The sequence below is a fragment of the Orbicella franksi genome, chromosome 1, assembly GCF_964199315.1.
Source record: "Orbicella franksi chromosome 1, jaOrbFran1.1, whole genome shotgun sequence".
NCBI classification, from domain to species: Eukaryota; Metazoa; Cnidaria; class Anthozoa; order Scleractinia; family Merulinidae; genus Orbicella; species Orbicella franksi.
In genome coordinates, this window is record NC_138145.1 from 15,805,013 (window position 1) to 15,833,010 (window position 27,998).

General features: G+C 37.1%; 2 protein-coding genes across 4 annotated transcripts; one reads left to right on the plus strand and one right to left on the minus strand.

The window, feature by feature from the left end:
• The first annotated feature begins 66 nt into the window (after positions 1 to 66).
• LOC145492676 (protein yippee-like 5) lies at positions 67 to 8,337 on the plus strand. Its single transcript, XM_081472086.1, has 6 exons — positions 67 to 698; positions 1,271 to 1,314; positions 2,406 to 2,445; positions 2,800 to 2,868; positions 3,165 to 3,197; positions 4,827 to 8,337. The coding sequence occupies exons 1-6, from the start codon at positions 600 to 602 to the stop codon at positions 4,896 to 4,898; spliced, it is 357 nt and encodes a 118-aa protein (XP_081328212.1). The 5' UTR covers positions 67 to 599; the 3' UTR covers positions 4,899 to 8,337.
• Positions 8,338 to 8,631: 294 nt separating this feature from the next.
• Positions 8,632 to 27,775, minus strand: LOC145492652 (bromodomain-containing protein 3-like). 3 transcript variants are annotated; one of them, XM_081472077.1, is made up of 26 exons: positions 27,385 to 27,514; positions 26,963 to 27,113; positions 26,653 to 26,814; positions 26,422 to 26,568; positions 25,259 to 25,327; positions 24,610 to 24,718; positions 24,176 to 24,339; positions 23,154 to 23,327; positions 22,370 to 22,453; positions 21,525 to 21,626; positions 21,282 to 21,410; positions 20,200 to 20,376; positions 19,676 to 19,917; positions 19,458 to 19,573; positions 18,938 to 19,182; positions 18,712 to 18,763; positions 16,817 to 16,984; positions 16,182 to 16,225; positions 15,723 to 15,798; positions 12,569 to 12,979; positions 12,107 to 12,163; positions 11,957 to 11,988; positions 11,597 to 11,734; positions 11,163 to 11,254; positions 10,489 to 10,612; positions 8,632 to 9,338 (listed from the first exon to the last, which is right to left on the minus strand). In XM_081472077.1, exons 1-26 carry the CDS (start codon positions 27,447 to 27,449, stop codon positions 9,270 to 9,272), a joined length of 3,399 nt encoding a protein of 1,132 aa, XP_081328203.1. In that variant the 5' UTR covers positions 27,450 to 27,514; the 3' UTR covers positions 8,632 to 9,269. The 3 variants fall into 3 exon arrangements, with proteins under 3 accessions (XP_081328203.1, XP_081328199.1, XP_081328206.1); XM_081472073.1 differs by having other exon boundaries at positions 23,139 to 23,327; XM_081472080.1 differs by lacking the exon at positions 26,963 to 27,113 and having other exon boundaries at positions 23,139 to 23,327; positions 27,385 to 27,775.
• Positions 27,776 to 27,998: the final 223 nt, after the last annotated feature.

Consider the following 27,998-nt stretch of genomic DNA (forward strand, 5'->3'; position numbering starts at 1 on the left):
TAAGCTGGTATGATTGGCGGACATGATGATGTCAGGACTCTCTGAAACTTCCGGGACCGGCCTCCGGGACCTTTAAAAACAAAAAGTCCTAAAAGAGCTATATGCTTTTCGAAAGAGGTTTTCCACTTCTTCTCTGAGCGATGACCTACGAAAGAAATGCAAAGAATACGTAGATAGTTGGCAGTCGTAGCGACATGCCAAATTTTCTGCATTCAAAGCTGATACGTTAGCCGTAGGTAGGGTTGCCCCGTGGTGGGGTATGACTGAAAATTCCTTCATTGATTTACCAGGTGATTGGTGTAAAAAATAAAATGACACGAAGTTGGAAAAACTCCATAAGCAGTGCTAGCCCCTACATGTACAACCCGCGTGCATACGGCATGCCGGAAGGCAATTTGTCTAAAGGTGACATCATCAATCGTTTGTAACCAATGGTGTCTCGTATATTCTTAGTATCCAGTTAGTCGTCACGTGACTTGAAAACCAAAACAAAGAACGGTCCGGAAAGATTGAAGTTCGCGGTAAATACTTCGGTTTCTGTGTTTGTCGTCAATTTTTCAGTTTTGTGTGTCCCATTCCTATCGAACTGAACTCAAAACATGGGTCGTATATTTCTTGATCATCCCGGTGGAACTACACTTTATTCTTGTGCGAACTGCGACACTGCTTTGACGAATCGATCGGAGTTAACATCCATGGTACGTATGCGAATAATAAATAGTGGACATCCTGCTGAGTATCTTAGGCCAGTTTTTGTGCCAAGAACTATGTTGTGGAATAAATGATACAGATTGCTCCTTGGCTTACTTTAATACATTCGAGAATCGATGGGAAAAAGAGAGTAAACAAAGATCGCTTGATTTGTTTTCAAGGTAACTTAATACCTATATTGAGATGTACTTTACATAAGTTTCATTAACATAAGCTTGAAGACTAATTTCTTTTAAAATGAACAGAATTTCATTGGGTGTCTAATAATTGACATTGTAGTGCCGCTAATTACAGTGCATGCAATTGAATTCTGCGCAATAATGGGTCGCTAATTGAAAACTGATCAAAGGGTAGTTTACCACCAGGAGAGTTTCAAACCGTATATAAAAGGGATTCTGTGCATGCCATCTATCACAGATCTACTTTCTTCTCAACATTGACGCTTTTCCTTTGATGGCTCCACTTTCTTGTTAAATGCCCAGAAGTCTATTCCTGATTTTAATCAAGCCTTTTCTTGGACAGGTAAAACTAATGCTTTTTTTGATATTTTGATGATCAGAGGTTTAATGGAGCAACTGGAAGAGCATTCCTGTTCAAAAAAGTGTGAGTGTCCTTTACATAATTACATCATTATAAACATAGGTTTTTGTCAAAAATAAATTTTACAGAGAATATTACATGGTGGTGCAAAGATATAAATTTTATATTCAAGAGGTAAAACAAAAATTTTACAAACAAGTGCAGCTGTCTGGGATTAAAAATTTTATTGTTTCATAACACTCAAAATTCAAATTAATATTTTTAAGCCACTATGTAATTTGCTCTTTATTATGTAGACAAACTGACTATTTGCACAATCAACCATCAGAAAGCGGGAAATTATGTCATCAGTATCCTTACTAGTGAGGACATAGACCCTCACTAGCTATAGTGAGGATAAGGAAGATATGTCACCCAGCTATGCAGGTCCCAGATGAAGTTTCTTATGGGTGTCTGGAAAACCCGAATAGCGAATAGCGAATAGTCGCAAATAGCGAATAGTACCAAATAGTGCGAATAGTCTCAAATAGTACAGTTAGTGGCGAACAGTCGCGAAAAGTGGCGAATAGTGACGAATATTCGTCAATAGTCACCGCTTTAGATCTAATATCCAGCGTTAATTAATTATCCAAATAAGCAACAGAATTTCAGTGAATTTATTGCCTTTTCTTCTCCGGACTCAGGCTAGTAGACTGTCCATCGCCGACATTAAGAAAACAGAAAACGCAAGGATGACCTAATAAAGACGTATTTACGCTTTGCAGCAGTTAAAACAGAAGAAATTACATTTAGAAACACCTTTTGTCCTGATAAGCGTCTGTGCTTTTTAGTGGAAAAATCCCATCCTAAGTTGTTACGAGGTTTACTGCAAGATACTGGGTACCCTATTTGTTACTATTTGCCACTATTTGCCACTATTCACCACTATTCGAGACTGTTCGCCACTATTCGCACTATTTGCTATTCGCTATTCGGGCTTTCCAGACACCCGTTTCTTATGAATTTTAGAAGTGGTGTATTTTACATCCAAATGTTTTAAAGCAATTTATTATATGGCTAAAGGGAATTCTGCTAACAGGATAGACAAATTGAACCTAAACAGCTGTGTCAGACTGTCAGCAGAGTTTTAAACCCCAGTAACATCTTTTCAACAGGGTCAATTTATCATACAGTGAAGTTCAAGATAGAGTAATGGTATGCATATATTTTGTTTTCTCAGTAGTTCTTATCTTAAAACATAGTCTTTACCTAACTGAAGAAGCACTGTAAGAAAAAAAAGATATAGAACGTAAATTATAAACAGTTTCAGTAATATCTCATTTGTATTCTCTGATCCCTGCAGACGCATTCAGAGTCCTCATGTACAACAAAAGTATAACTATATAGTTTGCAAGGCTCCAGTAGCAGACCATTCAATCTTACAGCTAAATATAGTTTATAATCTTTTTGAAATCCTTTTTCAGTCTGATCAGCTTATACTGCACGGTATTGTCCAAGATTGCTGTCTATTTACTGTACTGAATGGTTTTGCATAATAATTATTTGTAGCTTACTGGGAGGCACATGGTGCGGGATGTTTTCTGCAAGAACTGTGATACAAAACTGGGCTGGATGTATGTAAGTGTCCACTAGTATCCATTGCAACCTTCCTCTCTTAATGGGTCTGAAATTAGATTACACAGAGCAAACAGAAATAGATTAAAACAAAATGGAATAAAATGTCATATTACAAAACAAAGTAAGCTAATAAGTCATAAATTAGATGCGTAATTTGTGTTTTTAAAACATGTTGTGAAATCATTTAATGCTGTAATTTAGAAGAAAAAGAGGGACCACTCAAACATTAACCCCATAAGGCCATTACGTATTCTTGAGTGGCTTTGACCTTTTTTTGTTGTTCTGTTTAATTACAGGAATATGCAAACGAGGAAACACAACAATATAAGGTTTGTGGATTAAAACCTGTGTGGGTGAGACTGCACAAAACATATCAATAACAACAACAAAGCTCTTGCCCTAAGGGAACAGGGTCAAAACCAAAGTTGATGTTGTCAGTAACCAGTTGTTCGGCTTCGACAAAACCTGGATCGGACTGGACCAGGTCACGGATTGGATCACGGATCGGATCAAGGAAAAAAAATTCAAAATTCAAAATTCAAGATTCAAAATTCAAAATTTTGTTGAGCAAATTACACTAGAGTGACTACTGTGAGCAGAACATTTTATTTAATTCAGCTGTGATATTCCTTTATTCTTTTATAATATCAAGCCAACTGGGAGCTGGTCACAGATGAATATTTTTCAGGCTGTTGGGTCATGTCTTCATATCTTTCTCCGCAGTTCAGATAAATGATATTTCGTATATTCGCTTGCATCAAAGGTAAACTGTCATGAAACGAGTCAGCATGGTAATAAGATGAACGTATGAATCGAAACACAAAAACTAAAAACACTAAAAAAATTAAACACCTGATGATTTCAAACAATTTCCGGTCCGTTTCTGAGACAGATCTATACTTTTGCAAGATGTGAGTTTGGAATGCGATATTTCATACTGGAATAAAATGAAACAAACCATTTGTATTTCAGGGAAATATAGCTGTTTTACAAAAAATTATAGGAATAACATCGATAGTGTGAACGATAATGCAACCCGAGAATAAACAACATTTAAGGAGTTACGTCACAAGTTTTAGAGTCATTTTTAGGGTCGTAAAGAGTTGCCTTTATGTGGAATAAAACCTAAAATGATCGTGTTCTAGGATAGAAAGCACTTAAGAGGCAAGAACAAATCAAAACGGAACGAGGATCGTTAAGGATGCCAAAGATTAACGAGGACTGCAAATGACGAACTTGAAAAACTAGGCTAGTTTTTTCAAGATGCGCAAATCGTGACGTAGCTCCTCTAAAGCAAGTCATGTCCCTAAGCTTTCGTACGTAAGCTTTCTCATCAACTGTAACGCTAACTGTAACACTCACATCTGACACGAAAAAGTAGCCGAGAATTAGCTACTGATACTAACAGCAATTTCAAAAATGAGAATGGGAGGTTCACCCAAACTTTGAGCCAACTAACGTTCAAATATAACTACATCTGCCTGTTCATTACAATTTAAATTTGTCCTAAATTAGGCACTTATGTGGCTTTTTAAATGACCTCTTGTCATTCTCTGTAATTAACATGTCATTGCGTCAAATTCGGGATTCTTATATTTATTTAACATATTTTAGTTTTCTACTTTTATTTTTTATTTATTATGATCTTAGAAACGATTTGATTGTTTTTTTTCTTTAAAACTTTTTTTTTTTCTGTGATCCGATCCGTGATCCGATCCGTGATCCGATCCGCGATCCGGTCCGTGATCCGATCCGTGATCTGGTCCGTGATCCGGTCCGGTCTGGTCCAGGTTTTGTCGATGCCGACCAGTTGTTTTTAAACAGAATTAACGTTTATCTGGAATTAAACCCTGAAGTTTAATAGCTATCATTGCATTTGTCTCGTGGCAAACCATCCTGTGGACTTCAATATTGAACCCCTTTTAAGTTGACTGTGTTCTGTTGCACCATACTTGTAGGAAGGTCAAGTGATATTGGAGCGGGCCTTGGTCACTGAGAGTGAAGGAATTGAAGAAATTGGTGATTTGTAAAAATTAATGTAGTTTTAAGTTATGGTCTGTTGTGTTTAACAAGGACCATGTTTGTAATGTTTCTGTGACACAGCTGGACAAACTAGGCAACTGTCTGAATAAACCTGTTAACAATATGATATCTAAGCTAATTTATTATGGCTTTTTATGTTCTGTGCTTTCAAATGTGTAGTTAGTATCACATGTATCAAATGAAAACTTGCTGGTAATCAGAACTGAAAAGTACTGATGATCTGCCAAGGATCTGATAACAGTACACTCAAGTAAACCTGCATTCATATCTATAGTGCTGTACTCCTTCTTCCTCTTTACTATGATTATGGACACCATTTTTATGACAGTTGCCTGTTCTGTTCATTGTGATTGTAAAATGTAAATTTATGACTATTATGCAAAGAGTTTTAAGCTTAACTTCTGTAGAGTTTGTACATTTGCATATTGAAAGATATTGTGTACTTTGTTTAAAATTCAGTGTTTGTATATTTAATAATGATGAAATTTTATATAAAACGGTAATACAAAATTTGGTGTTAACATTTGGTGCTATCACGTTAGCAAATAGATAGGCCAGATTTGTAAGTAATTGAACATTAAATTTGTTGAAATAATATTGGATTAACACTTTGGTTGAGCATTTTGCAAGTATGCTGTTACCATAATTTTGCAAGCCATATTAAATTTAAAGTTGTCTTACCTGTACCGTTTACCTGTGATATTCTCTTTGTGGTCACATGGTACCCAAATGAAAACCCCTGATTTGATGAAGGGTAACAACAGACGTGGATTTAGGGGTGGGGTAAGGTGGGATAAATTGGGCAGCTAGCCACCCCTCTTTGGAAGAACAAAAAATAAGAAAAATAAGAAAAATGTGAATATTATCGCCGAAATATAGGGAAACACTCAGGACAGGTACCTCATGATAATTTCTTTGTGACATTGCTAGTACTTCTGGTTTAATAGTTTTCAATTACCAGTAGATTCCAATTATCAAATTGTCACGTTTTTGGTGCATGCCCGTTTGACTCTGGAACCCCAAGATACCAGTCACCCACCCTTGAAAAATCCTGGATCTGCATATGAAGATATTGAAGACTGGTTTGTGAAATGAGGTATGGAAAAAATGCAGTTCTTCCCATTCTTTAACGTGTAGCCTTGTTTCCAAGGCTAATGTGGGGTGCAGAGAAGTCTTTGGGGAAGTGTGTGTGTGAACTGTGGCTTGACAAAACTAGCCTGATATGCTGTCAAAGCATACTGAAAAAAATTGGCAAGAACATTATCTGCAGATGCAGTCTGGGTAAAGAGTCATGGTGCTCCACCTGTCTTAATCAAAACTATAACAAAATTCTTGAACATGATTGGTTATCAGCAGCCCGATTTGAGCATCAATTGGACAGTACACATCATGCTAGTAATTGGACAGTGCACGTCATTTTGCATGCACTGTTGCGGTGCAGTTTGAGTAAACTGCTGTTTTTCATTCATAACAACGTTTTATCGTTCAGTGCTCAATCGATGGTTTGTTCGTTTCTCGAATTTTGTCATAGTTTTGATTAACTGGTAACAGGACATCGTGTCATCTAATTCATTCTGTAATCATACTCGTGATTAACAAATCGGACTCCTGCTTCATGGTCGTCCGATTTTGTTATTCACTCGTATGATTACAGACTGAATTGGACTCCACTCAGTCCTATTACTATTATTTATGGAGAGTTTTCATGACATCACCTTAGCCATATTAGTGTTTCCAAACAGTGAAATTTCTCTCCTTAGGAAAATTAGTTCTTATGTAATTGTTTGTAAACACCAATGTTGCTATGTTACTATTGTTCAGTTGTAATGTTGGTATTTGTTCAGTGTCATTTAGGACTGCATTTTGATCAAGGTGATGTAATTTTTAGGGTTGTTATGGAACACTGACTGTACGTGATGTTGTAGTGATAGAGTGTTATAGTGATGCAGACCTCAACTAGCACAGCAGTGCTTAAGACTCTGACACTGAAATAAACATATTATTTAGTTACTGCTTCCAGTATGCTATGTTACAGTTACAAATAGAAACAGTGGATATGGAATCCAACAGAACTGGCACTTACTCCCAACAGTATTTTCTCCAAACTTTCTTTCCACCATGGGATTCTAGCAGTGCATAAAGTGGGATGACAATAGTATTAAAGAAAAAAAGAGATCTTTGGAATGTTCAGGGATTTGATTACCTTGGATGCCTGCATCAAGTGTTTTGTGATTGCAAGTTCTCTATGTCTTTTTAATTCTAATTCAATTCTCTTTTTTCACTGGTATCATTTGTTCAGAGCACAACAGGATCATGAACAGTTCACCTTCATTTTTCAAAGTAATAATTAATTTCAAGAGTTGTTTGTATATTTCACTGTTACAGGAACTATTTGGACTAGCTATTTTGGTTTTTTCCTTCAGTAGGACTTTTAACTAGTCTCCTTTGCAGCGGTTGTTAGGGTCGTCACGCAACACTTCTGGGGGGGGGGGGGAGTGTTGCGTGACAACCCTATAACGCAAAGAACCCAGCAATTCTCAGATTTTTCTTTGTTACCGAAAGAACCCAGTTAAATGCAGCACATGTAGTAAGTAAAAAAAAAATTGCGATGGAATGTGGAATGGCTTTCTCAGAGATCCGCCATTTCTCGAGAACCACTCAATTGAATTCACAAAATTTGGCATGAAAATAGTTCAGGGAGTAAGTAATCGGAAGATGGAAAAAATTGAAATTTAACAAAGGAAATTCTAGATATTCCAGTTCACATTCTACAAGGGATAATTAAAGAGCTCTCTGTTAAACTTATTAAAATAGGGTTAACTTGTGAGCAACATTACAAGCTTGCTGCATGCAAATGATAAAGAAAATCCAATGACTAGATTTTCTGCAAACAAACAAAACCGATTTTAAAGGCCTGTTTATATTCATTCATGTTGCCATAGCAATGGCATATACGAAAAAACAAAGTTTGTTTTGTTCACTTGTGTGTTGCCATTTTTGGCGACCGAAGGATCGTTGGTTTTAGAGAAAAAGGTGAACGAAACACAGGTATCAAAAACTGTGTTCAGCCATTTTAACACAAAGCTCACTTGTGACTTAAGTAAATCAATTATCACGACTCAGTTTGAACTTTTTTTGTTCTTTATTAACTGTTTTTGTTTTGTTCTAGTTTTTTTTGGTAGTTTTCTTTTACTTGTAGTTTTGCATTAAGTGTACATTTACATTAACTACAACCATCACGAACTGCAATTCTGACGGGACAAGTAATTACTGTATTTGTGATATTTTTTCTTATTTTCTTATCTCCTCTAACTTGTAAATTTTTTTGCTTTTTCTTTTTTTTTTAATTTTTGTTTGCTGTTGCAGAATGTCAAACATAATTATTCACTAGCTTCAAGCTAAAATGCTGTCTATTGGGGTAGACAATTTTTCTGTTAATTATGAAGTTATTTTGAATTCTGTGATTCTGCCAGAATTTTACAACACTGAAGTTAACTTGACTATAACTGAAGCCATCCAAGCAACTATCAGAAACAATCACATTCATTGCGTAGGATATATAAGTACACAAGGCCAAGCCAAAACATTCTAGAAGCACGAGAGTAAACCCAATGAAAAGCTTATGGATGTAGGCAATATATTTGAAATTACATTATTTTGAAGTATTGTCTACGGAATATTTAACAGAAAACACAAGGTTGCTTCTAATCTAACTCTTAATCATCAAAAATTTAACAGTTTAATATTATCTTTAAGTCCTCTACTAAACATTTTAAACTACAAAAAAAGAGTAAAAAATGTAGATAATCCAGCTATCATTAGTGCATCCACTCTTTCTTATTAAAACTTGTCAAATTACAGGAACACAAGACAAAGAATTACCTTGTAATTTCCAACAATACACACAAAACAATAAATTCACTCCTCTACCACTAACACCTTTCTGTTGTTAGTCAGTATTAACAAGATCTCTCAGTAACAGACAGTTACAGTGAAAATGGTTTGCTTGCTTTCTTCTGACACTTTTTAATCAGCTATGGCAGAATTCAGTATTATAAGGTCTTTGAAAAAACTCCTTTGTTAGGATCAATGCAATCAGGAACATATAAAAGCTATAAATAAGGTAAAAATTGTTCATTCATTCAAACTTTTAGGTTCATTAGATCTTCTATAAATGCCAGCTCATGGGATATCTTGAACCTGTGGTCCTTAATTAGTTGTAGAAGTGTTGACTGCTGGGGGCTTAGTACATGAACACTTGCTTTCTGCATCCTTTATCCAATTAAGAATGTGGCTGCAATGACAATTCAGTTGCCCGCAATGGCGCAATATGGTCAATTCTCTCTTTGAACACAACTTCAGCTCATTGTTCCTTCAAACTCTGCCATAATGTCACTTTGTTGGTTCATATCAATTGTTCCAGCCAGCTGTGGATAACACAGATACAGGAAAATTGCAAGTGATTAGTTACAAATGCATACTCTTTCCACCTCAAGCAAGTAATTTGCTGTATGTGTGAGGCAGGTATGAAAGTGTGTTGACTGTACATTGAAGGCTCTTCATATAATGTAAAAGATGAGCATTTTTACGGTGTACAAATGTAAAAATACTCTTTCTTGTCAATATAAATAACCCTCATTCTATGGTCACTAAAAAACATTTATTATATGGCTGTCTCACAAGGACTGGGAACTACCGAATTCATGAATTTGATTGGCTGAAATTGATATTGAAAGCAGACTAGATTTTCCCATCTAGACCGGCATCTAGACTGGTTACATTTTGCGGTGAAAAAGTTTCAAACTAAAATGCAAAAATATTGACTATTTTCTTCTAACAATATTTATTTATGCAAGTGCCAAACTGAGCCTGATGATGAAAAAAGTATAGAGGACGAGCAAACTTTGGCCAAATTAAGTTTGGGTCATCACCGTTCGCAAGCAAAATGTCAGCTTGTACAACCCAGTTACATTAAACGAATTAAATTTTTCTTGTTTGCCATATAATAAACATCTTATTAACCGAGCTTAGTCAGTCTGTATGGGAGAATCTTGACCGAGGTCACGTGTGCAGACCTCACTGCGTTCGTTCTGTTCTCACGACCTAGGTCAAGATTCTCCCATACAGACCTCCTGCTCGGTTAATAAGAGCTAAACAAAAAATATCTCGAGTGTACATGGTTCAAGAGTTGTCACTGTAATATCAATTACTGATTTCTTTTAATTTGTCATCTGTTCGGCAACCTAAGGTAAGTCAAATTTGTTCAAGATGATATCTTGTATGGAGACAATATGAAGTTGTACCAACTGGTGTTGTTGGCTGGTTAGAATAGTTGTGCACGAAACATCAGTTAGAAAATTTTTGACATGTCACAGATGACTTTGGTGGTCAGAAATTTTCTTACTTAAAAACAATAATATTGAGATTATCTGACACAATAAGGAGGCATCTCCAACCTATTTGTCTAACATCCCACCAGAACACTATGCTTAAGATGTTCTGGTACTGAACGTTGGACAGGTCTTGTGTGAGAAAGTTGTGTGTGCCTAGAGAAAAAGTTATTATATTTTCACTTACAGCTTCTCTTTTGCGCCGTTCAGCTTCTCTCATTCGTTCTCTCTTCATCTTCTCCATTTGCTTGGCATGCTCTTGCTCTTTATTTTGCCTAGCTTGCTCCAAAGCATCATCTTCTTCTTTTTCCCTAATGTTTACATATATAACAGCACCTCTTGTTACAAGTAGACGAAAAAACAATAACACAACTAGAGAAAGTTCAGAGACCATCAGTTCCAGCTAGTTAAGCTCTTGTTTTACAGGGTAAATCTACCAGGTGTACAATAACACTTTACCTTGAGCAACTGCGTGGGATAGGTAACACTGTTAATAACTATAAATTGAGAGGCATGAATGACTTTTCTCCAAAACGGTATAACAGTGAACTTGGTACAAATAGCACAAGGTATAGGGGCCCTATCATATAGAATGCCATCCCTAAAGTAATCAGGGACGCTTCATTCTTGCAACTTTTTTATGGAAGACTTAAAAATGGCTCCAGGTCTCTAGACCATATCCGATTTGAAAAAAATTGAAAAAAGCGGCATGTTTGATTAGTTCTAAAAACCTGGATCTTTATATTTTTAAGATTTGCTTTGTATAAATATTAGGATAGTTGGATTTTATGCCAGGTCCACATCAGCCCCAAGGTTGGCATATTTGACCTGCCCTATCAAAAAGTATATGCATGTGTGTACCTTTTTCTTTCCTCAGCTTGGCGCAACTTTTCAATTTCTGCTCGTTCCTGTTGTTGGCGTCTCTGTTCCTCTTCAGCTTTCAAGTTTTTCTCCTGTTAGATATCAAGATAAAGATAAAGGTTTAAAAACTCCAAAAAAAAGCTGCAAGACATGTTAGTAACATTCTGGATTACAAAATTACTGTTCAAAATGAAAAAACAACAACTGCAAGATGTTGGGAATGATTAAATCAAAACTGTTCACAAAATAGCTTCCAAACACAGTGAGAGGATGATGAACGTCTTGCCAGACAATACCAAACAAGTTTAATCATTCCTGTTACTACTACTGACAACACATACAAGACCTCGTCTCTAGCATGTACAGTTTCACAATTTTTTGTTTTGGTACTGTCTCAAGACTCAGATTCAAAACTGTTTTGATTTGTAACTTACCCGTTCCTCCTTGTCCCTTGCTTGCTGACGAAACTTTTCAAAGCTGCTTGCAGATGACACAGGACGGGACAGAGATGAACCTGAACTACTCAAACTGGACCAAGACGGTACTTGACGAATTGCCTTGGGGGCCAAATCCTGAAAAACAAACTTAATGATTACCACATGGAAGTGCTAAATCACACTTCAGTTTCAGAATTCTGCAATTCTTGGTCTGGGCCTTGCTTGGAATTTCAAATCAGAGACAAGTGACGATAATCAAAAACCATAGGATATTTTCTTGATCAACTACCAATTTCTCATAACTTGCATGGCAAAAGTAAGGGGAATCAACTTTTGATCTTTCAAGTTATTACATACCTTCTTTGTAGCTTGATTTTCATTCCTTTGCCCTAGAAAGAGAATAATACAAAAATCATTAAACCTCGATCCTCAAAGGAAATCCCTCATGTTTGAAGAAAAGTGAAAAAGAAAATTGATCTGAAAAAATATATATATTTGGAAACTTACCAATAGAGGCAAGAGAACCTGGTAACTCTCCTACCGTGAATGTCAAACCACTAGATCCTGTGAACACCAGGGAGGGAAAGTACTGGTTAACATTTATGAGTAAGAGTAAAATACACTCTAGAGTAAATACTTTCAAACACCATAGAAGTGTTTCATCTTGCAAGTAAATGGGTACATTTGGTGAATGATGAGCTGGTTGGGTGCTACTTAAGTATGGAGGTGGTTCATTTGCATTAGAGTTTCATCTGAAGATTGCCCATCCTCTTAGGTGACAATCAGGGTAAAGATGTCATTAGAAACAAAGTGGTGAACTCGGCAAAAATGACTTGAGGAGGCTGATAAAATTCAGGCCAAAAAAACAGGCATGTACTTCTTTACTCTACTGTTTAGAGAATTTGTTAGTTTCAAAAGGACGGCAGAGCACTTGTGAAAATCAGGTTAAATTTGAAAGCAGAACAGCACCTGATCGTGAAGTTGTTGATTTTTTTTCTGCTGGAGCTGCAGTGGCAACAGCAGTAGGTGCTCTATCCTTGAGCAGCCCAGTAGCTGTTGTGGTACTGACTGGTGTGACTGGTGCAGTAGCCTTTGTTGTCACTGCTGTCCTTGCAAATGATGAGACTGACTGCTTGGGTGTCGTGGTGGTGCTGGTGGGTGTAGGCTTGTGTGCTGTAGAAACTGCAGGTTTAGCTGTCAACTTTGACAGTGCTGAAGGGATGCTTGTCGGACCAACTCTAGAAGGTTTAGGAGGTGCCACAGTTGCTGCAGGGGGATGACTTGTTGCTGGTGTGGGAGGAGAAGTGGTTGACACAGCACTGGCCACAGCAGGTTTCTCCTGAGGCTTTGGTACTGGAGTAGGCTTGGGGGGTGGCACAACTAAAGCAGTAAGAAACAGGCTTGAGACTCCCAAGCTAACAGCTCCCAAGATAATTTTGCTTTATGATATTGAGCTGCATTAATTGAACAGCAGAAAGGTGATGAAAAGAAATGTAACTTCCAAAAAGGTAACAGTGTGATGTGCCGCCAAATCCTCATCATGAACATTAAAAGTTGTGTGACAATCAGTGAGGAAAATCAAACTTTTATTGTGACCCTAATAGAACAATAATTATTATATATTTCTCAAGAATAAGGTACAATTGTCAGGTGTGAAGGACAAAGCAATCTGCATTTCACATTCTTTTGGGAGCTATCTACTCAGCAAAAACCAGAAATCAAAGCTTCACAAATAAAAAATGCTTGGTGGAAACCTGAACTTCAAAAGTCCCATTTTGCATTGCACCACACTGTTTCATTCAAAGATTATCGTCAGTGCATTGTCAGACAGCAAGAAGGAAACAAAAGGTACCTTCTCCAAAAATTTTTAACCCATGCATGAAAACAAGAATTTTGGTCTCATCAGCAATGATCACCGTAATTCATGAAATGATCTCTTAGAAACCTCCATTTACAGACGAGATGATCGACAGGAAAACTTCAAACCATAAAGTTATCACTGCGCTGACAAGATAATCATAGTCAACTGTTTAATTTATGCTTCAAAGTTATTCAGTGATTTTTGGTACAAAAGAAGAATTTAATGCCTGTTGCCATAAGAATAAAAAACTCTAAACATTTCAAGAAAAGATGGGTATCACTAAGACAAATCATTTGTATTACCATTCTTTTGTTTAAAATGCAAAGTGAGTAAACTCTGTCTATTTATGTCACACTTAAAACTGCAGATTTTAGCATAAGAACAATTGACAGATTCCTGTAAGAATCATTTCATTTACTTTCTGTGGCAAACAGGTTGACGCTATTGTGACAATGCAATCCTGAACAGCTATTTTAAAAGGGTTGCAGCCATCACATTTCAAATCTATAAAAAGAGTCCATTTTAGAGGGTGCCTAATTGATTTTGTTTACATCAACAATAATTATTTTATACAATGATCACAATGTGGATCCAAAATTCTGAACACATCCCAGAAATCGACATGAAAAGAAGCTGGCACAAGTTTCACTACTTCACCAACAATGTATTTTGTGAGAAGAAAAAGGGAAACCCATATTTTGAAAGTACTTACACCAGCTTTTTGAAGAAATGATTCGCTGAACATCTTTTCAATCCCTTGCACACAAGGGTATAAAAACCAAATAAGAAAAATAAAAGTCAGTTGAGGGGAAAAGAAGGCATGGAAAAATGGAGTGGAAAGGATGACAACTTGTTTAAACGGCTAGCACAAAGATGTGAAAACTTTATTTTGTAGGTGAAAAGGCAGTATGGGAACAAGATGACAACTTATTCTAGCCTAAAGGCCTCTTTTCTTTGTCTGCCTTTAAGGTGGTTCAAGTAATTGACAATCTTTTTAAGCTCAGTTCTGAGAAGCTTCAAAGAATAAATCAATATATGGTTTAATTTGGACAACAGTACTCAACCATTACAGAATTCACCGACAAGGAAGTGAGGATGGCTTACAGTGAAAATGGCTTGCAATCAATCTCAGAAATGGGAATCTTTGTTACTTATGGCAAAAAGTTGACAAAATGGGCAATAAAACATCAAGCTTGATTGAGCCACACATTTGTCAGCTTAGCATGTGCAATTCAGCCAGTCCAGTAATTGCAGACTTACAATCAGAACATTCCAGTGTCAACTGCTCCCCGACTGCTGATCAAGGGTAACGAAGACTCTGGGTACGAGCCTAGCTTACTAAAAGCGTGGGTTCAATTCAGATTGAAAAGAAAATGTTTTCTAACTTGGAGTTCCTCAAAAAACCTTCACAATTCTTGTATAAGAGTTTTGTGAAAACGTCCAGTTACATTGCTATGCTAAATGGGTTGTCCTCCGTCAAGGCTGATATACACTAGATTTGACATGAGGAAGCTTTGATGTTCATACACGTGAAATTTTTAAAGGTCAAATGCTGATTTGCTCTTAATTTGTCATGTGCAAGCTTTAATGTTGATACAGAGTCAATTTTAAGGGTAAATGAGTAAAGACTACTCCAAACTGATTGCCATACACCTATTTTAAACACAGTTGAAAGGATCTTGGAGTATTTGGTATTTTCTTTTTTCGTCATCACCTCTCTGCTTCATAGTGTATATGTATCGGCATTGCAAGGAGATAAAGTTAGTGGAGAACACCCATGGGCTTGAAGGGTTTACAGGTGTGTTCTTTTAACAACTTTACAAGAACACTCTTCAGTTAAACTCGACTTTGTAGATAAAACAGATTCAGCATACCACGCTACAAGCTTGCGGTCATGCTTACCACAAACAAAAATAAAATACCTCGGGTTATTGAAATTTCTGAGAAATGCTAGCAGTATGACTTTGATTTTTCTCCTGAGTTTGAAAAAGGATGACATGTCCAAAGACAAAATTTGAGTACAAATCAACATCTTAAAACAAGACAAGGAGGTATTTCAAATCGACCATTTCTTTTGAAAAAATAAGGGAAGGGTAACAAGGCACATCAAATAAAACCAGTAGCTTTAGTTCTGGTAGATAATTGGAATGAAATAAACACATGGGTTTTAAGAGGAGTGTGCTTTTCTAGAGAAGTTCTGGGATTCAAAAGAAATGGTAGATTTGAGAACTAAAAAATGTAAAAGAGGGGAAGCAGACATACCAGGCTGGGTCACATGACTTGCTACTGGTTTGGACGGCGTTGGTGTCGCCTTGGATGTGTGACCAGCAGACTTGTTCTGGCAATGTCAGGAGGAACAGAATGAGATCTGACTCATTAGTATCAAACAGCCAAGTCAGAAGAAATATGAGGTTGTGAAGGAAGTGTTTCAGAAATGAATGGGTGATTCTTAAACTTTTGAACATTGCAAGCAATTGAAGTGAGCTTCAACGTACAATCAATCTCAGTGCTCTCCAATTCTGAAAACCTTTCTAAATCTTTTCTTTTTTCATGTGAAACTGTGCAACTAAAAAGAAATGCAATGTAATATGTAAGACAAAGAGCACAAAATAAATGGCTTCTTTTTAAAAGTTTGCAAGAGTGGCTAATGTGTAGATTAAGGTGTTGAAAGACAAGGAGGGGAATGGCTAATGCCAAAGGAGTGAATGAAATCATAAGTACCTTTCCAGTACTGTGAGAAGTCTTGTGGCTCACACCACCAGACTCTGTCGAACAAGAAACCAAATTAGATCCACCTGACCTGGGGTTACAACCTAAACTCTCCAAGCTACTAACTCTAAAACTGTACAAATGACAAACAATCCAACATGGTAAAATACAAATTTATTTTGCTAATTACGATATTTGTAAGACACAAAAGAATTACAAATGCACTGCCTGGCAGCCATTCAAATGTATCATGAATTTGACGACAGCAAGAGTCCAGTCAGCTCTGAGTTCATATTTATGGGGATTGGAAAAGCTCTTCCTGATATTTTATGACAAACTTGCATTAGCAACGTTTTTACAGATGTAAGTAGTTATGGTCATGTTTAACTTGGTTAATTGTGTACCTATCTACTGAAAACACTTTTAAACAGTCAATGAACGATTTATTCAGCAACTTACAACGACATTGCAAGAACCCACTGTACACTATTTACACTAAAAAAATCATGCGGACAAAGATCATTTCAACTTGGCATCCCTATTGTCATGACTGAAAACAGCTATAATTTTTTCCTAACTAATAAATGTGCAACTCCTTTTCAGCAAATTTTTTGTAGCTGTTGCCGCAAGTCTTTACTCTTCACTACCTGATTCTGAGTCAGAGCTGCTTGCTGAACTAGATGAGCCAGAGCTTGAACTTGAATCAGAACTACTGCTTGTGCCACTACCACTACTGCTGCTGCTTTCACTTAGTCTTGATGGCCGAGGCTCACTGCCTACAACATCCACGACAGAATGATCAGCACGTTGTGAATCTGAAAATGCAAACAGGAGAGATTTTTACAACTAGTTTTAACCAATAATGACTATTTGGTGTCTTTCCTATGCATAAAATTGCTTGGTTTTGAAATAAAAGAAACAACCAACAACAAAACAGGCTCTTTAAGTTTGAGGTATCGAAGTGGTGTGACCAAGAAGTTTTCATGACGCTTGAAGAAGACAATAACTAATTGGGCCACAAAATGAACCGTAAACAAGTTATTTCAAGATGAAAATCCAAAATAAAAACTTGGCGCATCATTGAAACGAAAGTGACACAACATTAATATTCCAATTCCAATCTTGTTAATTTAATTGTGGCTTGTCTTGTGGAGAGTAAAATTCAACGTTTGGTTTGCGATATCTCTTCTCAAAGCATGCATGTCCCCAAGTCCCAGATAAGCAAGAAAACTAATGAAACAAAATTGTTTTGTTTGACTCCTTGTGCCATACATTAACAGTGAAAAAAGGAAATATCAAGATGTCAAACATCTCTTGTAAAATTATCAGCCTTCACATCTGCGAGAGATAAACACTGCAATGGTCTTAATTTTCATTCACAGCTCCTTTAATCCTGGAAAGAAATTTGATCGGGGCAGATTTTTATCATGTGCTAGGTAACCACTTCTGAAGTGAGTCGCACAATCGACTAAACAACGCGTTAAAATTGTAACCTTCGTCAAACTTCAGCTTAACACTTGATTATTCTTGTGTCTAAAATTTACTTGTTTCAATCGTCATCAAAAATTTAGTTTGAGGACAGCTTACCCGGGTTCTTGTCCATGGGTGAGTAAGGAGAGAAAGTTTATACTTGCCCGAGAGGAAAATCTACTTGTCCTGGACAACTGGAAGGGGATTTTTTTGAGCCCTGTCTTTTCCTTCTCGCATAATTTAAGACTTTCTCCTTTTTGAGTGTTGGGTTAACTGAAATCGTCTAGCTTTTAATCTGCTGTTTATTTTGTCGAAGTGCATGTCGTTATTTCTATCCAACACAAAGAAATTTTTGAGAACAGAGCTTATACAGGTGAACGTGTTCAGATTTTCGGGCTAACTAGTCGGGGTTTGATGTGAAAGTGCTTGAATTTTTTTGTCATCTTGTCAACATCAGGACACCTTATTTCAGCAGAAGAGGTACAGAGCCTTATTTTCCAACTGCACTTGTTAATTCGCTGTGTTTTGATTTGAATCTCGCTAAGCGTGGAATTTCCAAACATAAATCACACATTTGTTTGAGCTGGAGTCATGCTTTGTTTGCCATAACACTGCACCACTACAGGAATATTGGTTACGAAGAACAAAGGCTAATATGTTTGCAAAAACATCTGTCCCTAACACACTGGCAAAAACGCACAGGCCACTTTAAAGCGTTAGGGGTGTGTTAATAACATGCGTGGGATGTTCGCTTAGTTCTGAGCAGTACTCTGCATAACCTGAGCAAGCACTTGAGGAAGTTTGGAGGAACTCAAAAGTGCAGGGCTACATAAACCCTCACCTTAAGCTTATGTTTACAATAACTTTTAATTTCTTCCAAACTTTCTTGATGTTTTTAAATCATGCATGTATGTCATTTTCTACACGATTCCTTTTGAAAACCACAAAACAAACTTAGGTTCAGTTACAGTTTGTGATATACACCAAAGTTGGAAAATTTTACGAGTGCAGTGACTACAAGTTTATTACTTTGGTCTGGTCGAACAGATTTTGAAATAGAAGGCCAGCTCACCTTTCTTGGTCTGTTTCTTTTGCCCTGTGCCTCCAAGCTTGCCACTTACATCCTTGATGAGGAAAAGGAGTCACGCGGTCAGCCGAACCCCTGTATTGCAGCTAGCACATCTAACTTACAACATTATACAAACAACTTACATACATAACAGGAGCACTTTATTTTACATGACAATCATACAAATATCCTTACCAGTATAATTACTAAAAGTACTATTACTACATACCTGAAGTCGTCTTTCAAGCTCCTCCTTCTTTTTTGCTTGCTCCATTTCTCGTTCTTCAGCATTCTTGGCCTTCTTTGTTTGAGGTTTAACCTTTTTTCTCAAACACTGCTGAACATATTTTTCCAATTCCCTCAGTGTTGAAGGTTTGAGCGTTTCAAAGTCTATTTCTATTTCATCTGGGTTCGAGTCCCTCAGACCAGGTTCCCTGGACTGGATGATGTTCACCACTCTTCCTAACTTGTCTCCTAATTTACACAAGAGGAAAAGGGCCAAGATAAGAACTACAAATAGGGATGTTATTATTGTTTTGTAGGTAGCATCATATAATCTTCCTATTTACACCAAGTAAATCAGTTTACATGTGGAAGAAAATTATAGATCCACGGTGTGCAGCAGTAACTTACATAATGAGTAAATTGTGTGTCTCAGGACAACTATTTTGGTAATCAGTAAATTTGTTTCAAAGGGCAACCCATCAACTAAATAAAAGAAATGACATAAAATAATGACTTTAACCAACCTGGAAGCTTGTTGATATCCAGGCTAAGTTGCCTTTTTTCATCGTACGTCATGGGTCTTGCAGTATCTTCTTCATCATCACTATCCACTTCTAATGTTTTCTTTTTAGCAGCCATCCTATTTTTCAAATCAAGCAAAATTAGACTATAAGCAACCAGGCAAACCTCTGTTTGACCCACTATACTCTACTCCAAATTTTACAGAACCTGCCCAACTTACTTGCTATTTGCAGATCTTTTTGATGCCGACTGTTTCTTAGCTGGCTTTTCTGCTTTAGGTTGAGCTTGGGCTGCTTGAGCTTTGGCTGCGGATTTCTGTTTAGGTTGACTTTTTGGCTGTGGCGGGGCCACCTGTTTGGTTTCTTTCTTTGGAGGTTTTTTCTCTGGTTTTTTCTTTGTCTTGTTTGTCACAATAACAGTTTCCCCTGTAAGTTTGCTCAGTTGTTCATGAACTGATATGAGCTGTCAAAAAAGAAGACATTCTCACCTTGAAACATGGTTACCTACTAAGATCTGCATATCTCACTATTTACTCTAACCCAACTAAAAGCTGACAGAACCAGGAATTTAATTGTTAACCTATGCAGCCCAGTTGATTAAGCAGGATTAACTGTACTGGTGCTTTAGAAATCTAAAGGTCTAATCAATATAAAAAAACTATTTCATTAAAAGCATATCTTTTTTGTTTGTTTGTGCTGAAAAATGAGAATTAAAACACTGCAAACTCAGCAAACAGTGGAGTACCTGTTGTTGAAGCTGAGAAAGTTGTTCAGCTCTGTCAGCCTCATTATCCTCAGATGGTGGTGAAGATGATGGTGGGGTTGCCGCAGACTCTGGTTCTGGTTCAGGAGGTTCTATCATTGGCGGAGGAGGAAGTTCAGGTTCCTCAGGCATTTTGGCAAATTTCATTTCAAACACATCCTATCAACAGACAAAAGAGGAACTGATGTTATTGCAAAGGCTAATATGAAACAAAATAAAATCAGTTAATCTACAGCTGTATTTGAGTTCTTATTATCCTCTCTACAGTTCCTACAACACTTAAGTGAAACCCCATTACTGCGCCTCTCAATAACAAGCAGACTCTTAAATTCAAAGCTCAACCAACAAACGCGTTTTTTGCTATCGTCAATCAAATGTTCAGCGGCTCCTCCCAGCTTCTGACTATGATGTCTGAACTGTGCTCAATGATTTGATTTGATTACCGCATGCTCAGCAGTAATTGAAAGCTGGGAGGAGCCGCCAAACATTTGATTGATGGTAGCAAAAAACGCACTGGTCAGTTGAGCTTGGAATTTTAGAGTCCGCATGTTATTGAAAGGCGCAGTAATAAAGAGTGACAGTGTTATGCCTTTCATGACATGTAAGGGTAGTTCTCAAAAATGGCTCTATTTTACACTGCCATCATCATAAAAACTTTGCAGGAAACAAAGAAGTTAACTTCAAAGGGTACAATGGGTCTTATCTGTGGTGTTATCGTTTAACTTTATCCCCTCTTTTGGGAAGTTCATCTGTTGCTACTTTTGTTACTGAAATTGGCTCTGGGTAGCAATTTTAATGCAATCACTAGTTAATAACTGGGTTCCACCTCCAGAGTTTGCATGGTATTGAATGGTAAAGTTAAAAGGCACCTATATTAAACAGGATAATTTAAAAGAAGGTACAGAGCTAAAGACTGAAACAACAGTCTGAGGTCTCTTTAACCTCTGGAATCAACAAAGACGAGATATTAGATGATTTACAATGTCACTTATTTAACTTCAAATATCAAATATTAAAGGAATTTTGCAGGGAACATCAAAACAACCTGACGAGTTGTCACAAACCTGCAGTTGTCTTGCCATTTTAACAACATCATGGTCAGGAGGATTGTATCTGTAGCAGTTACTGAACATGAGCCGAACATCAGCAGCAAATTCAGATGAAGAATTGTACTCTCTTGCATCCATTTTTACCTGTTGATGAATTTGTAAAATAAGCTGTGCAAATCATCAACTTAAAAGGTAGTAACACAATTTGACCAATGCGAAAACAGAAATGGAATAAGGAATGTAAGAGAATTTTCTTACTTTAATTGTGCCCATATCCATTGGTTGCTTAATTATATCATGGTAATCATGTAATCCAAGAGTAGAAGCATCAACAGGCTTGTAAAATGGCCATGCATATGCCTAAAATAAGTTTCCAAACAGTTCATTAAATTAAATTAAAAATTAAAAAATGTTTTATCAAGCCTATGGTCATCAGTTCAATGGGTACAAGTGCTTATCCATGTACAGGGAATTTCTGCTTATTTTGGCCATGTTTGTTGCAAAGGTCATCATTAATTTTTTAGTTGGCCATGACCTCAATATAATTATTGTCAATCAAATTTACAGTAATACAAAAAACTTGGAAACAAAGTTCTCAATTTCAATTGAAACTCACTTATGAACCCCAGTCAATACCAGGGCATATTTTTTCATCCAAACAGGGAAAAGCTGTTTTCTACTTTGTGACTAACTTACAGACTATTTGTTGTATCTAACTGTACAATATTAAAGGACCCAAGTCAGCCTCCACCATTTTCAATGCCATTAAAATTATTGATATTGCATGGTGAAGTGAAATCTTTTTGCTTTACTTAAGTTGTGCTCCTAACAGTATGTTTATTTATCTTTAGTATTTTCATAGTGATTTCCTTTGTTTTGACACGCCCCGAATTAAATATAGTGGCCAAACTCTCACATGTTAACAAAAACAAAGGTGTGGCTGACTAGGGCCCTTTCAGCTAAGATTGAAGAAATGTAGTTAATAAGAAGGAACAGCCTTTATGATAAGTAAGTAACCAAAATTACAAAACCATCTTCAAGTCAATTCTGACCATGTTAATTCAAACTTGTTCAATAAGAATGACAAACTGTTGTTTACTTACAGCATGTTTCTTGGAAAACAGTTCCTTTATAATGTTACTGCAGTATTTAAGCTGCTCAGACAATGGTTTCTTTTTGCCACGAGACTGAAACAAATATGATATCCTGAATTACAAAAATAATTATAGCAAAGAATGCTATCTGCATAGCAGAAATAGATATGTCACTTAGGGTGCGTTTCTTTAAGAAAATCCAAGATTGGATCCTTAAATCCTAACACGGATTTTGCATTTCTTTTCTAAACAGATTAATCCACGATCACTCAGATCATGGTGTGTCAAAGGAACTGAAGAATCCACTCTGAGCAAGAATTCTTTCCTTTGATGTGCCATGATCTGAGTGATCTTGGATTGATCTGTTTAGAAAAGAAATGCAAACTCCATTTTCGGATTTAAGAATCCAATCTTGGATTTCTTAAAGAAATGCACCCTTACACATTCAAAGCATACCAAGTGTGGATATTACCAACTTTCAAATTCCCACTACCTGCATACAAAAACCAGTGTTGCTAAAGACTGGTAAGGGATTACTTGTTTGTAGTAGAACTGGGCTCATAGTAATTAATTGTTAATTATTGTTAATGGTCATGCCACGGGAAACCTACAAATTGACACTATTATTACACCTGTGCACCAATAACAATTATATTATTATTCCCAAAGAAACCTGTAGAGAGAAAATACAGCACACAAAGAACACTCTTCTAAACCAGGAATGAAACTGTATAACAAATAGCAAACTACGTGTACAAAAATTATTTGTCTCATTTACTTTTATATTGCCTACCACTTGTGGCTCTTCGGGCAAATCTCTATTTGGTTTTTTCACCGTTCTAGTAGACTCTCTTCGAGTTGGTATTTTAGCTGCTTTTGCCTTGACAGAGGGCATGGGATCACCCATTCCACTAACAGGAGTTGTGGGGGTCGTAGTATCAGCCTTTCTCTTTACCCCCTTCTTGACCTACAAACAGATATCATCAAATACTAAGTTACTGGATTTAGTAATGGAGTCCAGTACCCACTCAGCTGTTCTACTGGAAATCTGCAAATCTGATTGGTTGTCTTGTCAATTTCTATTCCCTGATAGACAAGGATTTAGGATTACACGTACACAAAATTGTAGGTTTTGTGCTGTTGTCCTTTAGAGTGTCTACTTAAACAATAACACTACTGAATCTCACTTTCTATGAGCGATAGTCAACTTGGCTATGCCTCATTGACTATTCTCTTTTAGTAAAATCTACTGGCATTCTATCACGAATAATGTTCTCTGATTGGCTGGCTACACTACTCACTATCTATTCTGTGACAGATAGTGAGTAGCGTAGCGGTGTGCCCTTGTTAACAAAATGACAGCTGCTTGTTGGCATTTTCGAAGTGTCTGTGAACAGGATTTAAATAAAGTTTTGAACCACTAGTAGACTTATACTAAAACAATTAGATTATTCACTCACCATTTCTATGCGAGCTGGTTGACTTGGGCTGCACCCTCGTCAACTATCAAGCAATGGAAATCTTGAGCTCATAATCTAATTGTTTCATAGAAAACTCCAGCTTGTAGTCTAATTGTTAATTAGTCACTGAAGTTCAAAGCTGGTTAAGAAATCAAAGTAGTAACATGTTTCTCTTAGCCTTTGCTTTTTTGATGAGTCCTTCAATCTTCACTCTCAGGCAATTAATGTAAGTTTAAAGAGAACTTGATTTTCTTCTTCCTATATTTCTCTTGCATATATCTACAGCAAACAAAGCTTCCAAAGGATTTGAAAGAATCTGATTTCTAGTGTGCTTTCAGAAGGAATATTTACCAACCTTGGCAGGCTGAACAGCCGAAGGTAAAGCAGGAGCAGCCAAAATACCAGGGGAGGGAAGTACAGTAGTTGCATCCACAGGAGTTGGAAGTGCTGTAGTTGCAGTTACCGACACGGGTGGGGTGGCATACGGCAAACTTGTCATTGGAGTACTATCTGGAGCAACTAAAATGAGATGACGAAATTATGTAAATAACAGCCAATTACAATGTAATTGTATCTTTCCTTACTTGAATGCCTCATGTAATCAGGCTTTCGAGATGGTTTTTTAATGTACAAGGACAGTGAGGAGTGAGCTAAGCTTGTTGACTCCACAGAGATATAGGGTTTGTGGTGACTCTAAATGTTGACTACTTGACTTACAAATTCCCTAGCACAGTGGCAAAGATACACAAATTCAGCACACATAATCCACAAAATGTCATTGATAATAACCTGGAATGTGCTCCATTTTAACCGATGTCACACCACCCTTCTTGGCTCTTTTTGCTCCAGGTCCACCAGGCATAGCCTTTTTGTTGGGTCCTAGGATAATTTCGAATTCCTACAGAAAATATAACAATTTTAAAAAACACAGTCAATACTGTTGATATTGCACAACTTGAACAGAGTTATAACTATTAGTTGAAATTAGAAGTTATATGTAGTTCCTAGACAGAATATTTTTTTATTATATAGCTGTACAAGAAAGTCAAGAGATCAAGAGAGTCCTTCTTGACAAATAATTGTCACAACACAGTGGAGGCCTGGCATTATCAAAGAAACAGTGAATCTAAATCACAGATTAACACTATTTTGGGGGAATCCTGACACTAACAACATTGCGACAATAGCTACTCTGCCCTAAAGGATACAATGTATGTTAGAGTATCACTACCCACTCCGAGTACTGCTGGAAATTACAGGGCAATACAATCAACTGACACCCCTGCAATCAATCTTGGTATTCCTGTGCCTCAACTGCCTCAACAAATGCATGTGTAGGTAAGTCCCTATTTCCTACATTTAAGGGCAGTTTTTATTTACAGTGGTAGATAACCTTTTGAATTCTCTCAGTTGTGACAAGGCCATTCATCACCCTTACCTCAGCAGGCATGGTAGCGAGTTTCTGGTTAAACACTTTCTCCAGTGTCTGGCACATGAGGACTACATCCTATAGGAGAAAAGCAATTATATAATGAAGGAAACATTGCATATTTTTTAAAAGGAAGGCATGGGAGACCCCACCTGCCAAACCTCACCCTAACCCTTCTCTTTCAGTGGTCAACCTTGGTGGTAGTTAATGAGCCAAACATCATTGGATTTTCAGTTGTGACTTGTCATGTCAGATTTTCATGAATGTGATTATTGATACATGTAGTTGTTCAAAACTAGGGCAATAACTTGCAAGGAAAGTGAGATGCATGCTGAACTATATATATAGAAATATCTACAGTATTTCACTATGTTACAGCAATCTACACGTATATAAAACTACCATTAAATTATTACTGCTAATTGTATTTACATGGCATCCATGGAAACTGACAACATTATACTGTCATGGTGGATTTCGTAGTTTTAAAACTTACTATCTCATGTGTGCATTCAAAGAAAAAATGATAATTAGTGTATGGTAGTTGATTGGATTCCTTCATACTCTGGAACAATGATGTCAAATGCGATGAACTACTGAATTTTATCTTGATTAAAAAACACCATGGCAACATGCCACAGGTCAGTCAATTTCCATCATTATCACCAGAGCATGGAATATGTATTTCCTCTTTTATTCACTACTTTCACTCTGTCCAAAGTACTATAGGGAAATTGTCCCACAATCTGTTTTAACAAGACCATTACAAATCAAAATGTAGTTTTACATACTGTTAACTGCTCACTTCCTCAAGTCAAAAAATTTACTTAACAAGTGAATCCTATTCTGTTTTGATGACTGGAATATTATCCCAGCAGACTTTTGGACAACAATTATTTGGCTAACAATCAATTCATGTACACTCAGTTTGAAGGCATACTACTAAATTATCTCCACTAAAGTTGTGCTTTCCTGGGGATTTAAATAGCCTTGAGCCACTGAAGAACAAATGCAAATTTAATTCAAATGCTGTCAAAACTCTCGTCAAAAATATATTCAACCTAATTCAATTTCCTCTTGACTTTTCAGCTCAAATATCAAAAAATTTCTGTATTTTCTGTGGTGTGGGAATCACACAAAACGAAAATACAATTGGCAAACTAAAATCTCACCTCTCCTGGTTTATTATAGGTGATGCAGTTGTTGAACACTAGGCGAAAATCATCTATACACTCTTGACTGCAGGAATACTCGAGGTTTTCTAGCTTTCTCTTGATCTGACCCATGTCCATGGGACGTTTTATGATCGTGTAGTAATCCTACAAAACCACAAGACCTCCAGTCAACAACGTCTTGCAAAGGAATGAACAGATAATTTAAGTGTGATTTCAGCGCATACTAACCGGCAAATTCAATTTCACAGTGTCCACAGGTTCGTGAAACGGCCAGGAATATGGATGCCTCCACATCGCCTTCATGATTGTTTTCGACAAATACTGGAGTTGGTTTGTAGTTCGATAAACTTTTGGCTCTTGGCCGGTTGTTGGTGGTTGAGTCATTCCTCGCTACAAAAGACATTTAGAACAAACAACAGTTCGTGTAGAATTTATTTCGGTTTCGCATGTTATACCAAACATCAAATTATAAATTCAAGCTTAAGACGCTGCTCGAGCGAAGGCAACGAACAACGAAATGGATTACAGTAATATTTACCACTGTTTGTTGTTCAAAATCGTCGTACTTGTGTGATAAACGCCTTACTCGCTTCCCGAGCCCCTCGGGGCTCGTCTCTGATCGCAATCCATTCAATGAATCGGCAGAGTTATGTTCATTAGTGAGACCAGACTGTAAAGCTGAGCTGGGCCTAGAGGTGATGCAATACAACCTCGTCAATTTCGCCCTCGAATTTACCCAAGTAGTCTCCAAAATGGCACAAAAATGTGCAGAATAACTTTAGACACAGTTTATGCTACTTTGGAAGACGTAAAAACCTTCTCGTGAGCGAGAAAAAAGTCCGCGTCACTTCAACGCCATCTTACACTGCCAACGCCATTTTTGGCGGTGACACGCACAACTATTCACGAACGAAAATCACAATTCACAAGCCCAAGAACCCAATAATAACCGGACCATACCGTTCGATAAGGTTCGTTAGAGGGTTCTGCAAGCTTTGGATTGTTGGATGGCCTTGCGTTTCCATGCACGGCGAAAGATTCCTCAAAGATTCTTCCCTCCTTCACAAATCCATCCGGCTCGCTGTAGAGCGAAGGCCGCCCTTTTGAATTCTTCATCGACCCCCAGCAAAGAGCTTACAAGCCACGTCATTATTATAAGTGTCACGTGCCCCAACTCAGCGCGCCAAAATGCAAAAGTGAATTTGAAGTTTTTGCGATCAAATTTTCGTCGCACTCTCAGAAATTGAGGACTTTTTCGTATTTATTTTCCAGAGCACTTCTTAATTTTATCCAAGTAGATTCTCAACAGATCTCGATCGTGTACTTTGCAAACAACAAAAAACACCACTCCACAAAAGGGTCACAAAAGGTGGCGTTCTATTTCATTCGTATGATCTATTTACCGACACCCGTTTCCACTTTGTCCTTACATACAATGAACGAGATCAAGTCACCGAGGAAGAAAATCGCTTTTCACTAATTGAGTACTTACAACGACAGAGGACCACAGATCGACATGAAAACAAGTAGTTCCGGGTAGTCGACTTGTCACGCAGCGGACAGTACTTTTATTA

What these genes read in the sequence shown, in the direction of transcription:
- LOC145492676 (XM_081472086.1), top strand. Translation starts at nt 600, where the DNA reads ATGGGTCGTATATTTCTTGATCATCCCGGTGGAACTACACTTTATTCT. An exon ending in AAGTTCAAGATAGAGTAATG is followed by an intron (nt 2,446 to 2,799) that starts GTATGCATATAT and finishes AATTATTTGTAG; the next exon opens with CTTACTGGGAGGCACATGGT. An exon ending in CAAAACTGGGCTGGATGTAT is followed by an intron (nt 2,869 to 3,164) that starts GTAAGTGTCCAC and finishes GTTTAATTACAG; the next exon opens with GAATATGCAAACGAGGAAAC.
- LOC145492652 (XM_081472073.1), bottom strand. Translation starts at nt 27,449, where the DNA reads ATGGAAACGCAAGGCCATCCAACAATCCAAAGCTTGCAGAACCCTCTA. An exon ending in CCTATAATAAACCAGGAGAG is followed by an intron (nt 25,328 to 26,421) that starts GTGAGATTTTAG and finishes TTTCTCCTATAG; the next exon opens with GATGTAGTCCTCATGTGCCA. An exon ending in CAAGCTGAGGAAAGAAAAAG is followed by an intron (nt 10,613 to 11,162) that starts GTACACACATGC and finishes TGTAAACATTAG; the next exon opens with GGAAAAAGAAGAAGATGATG.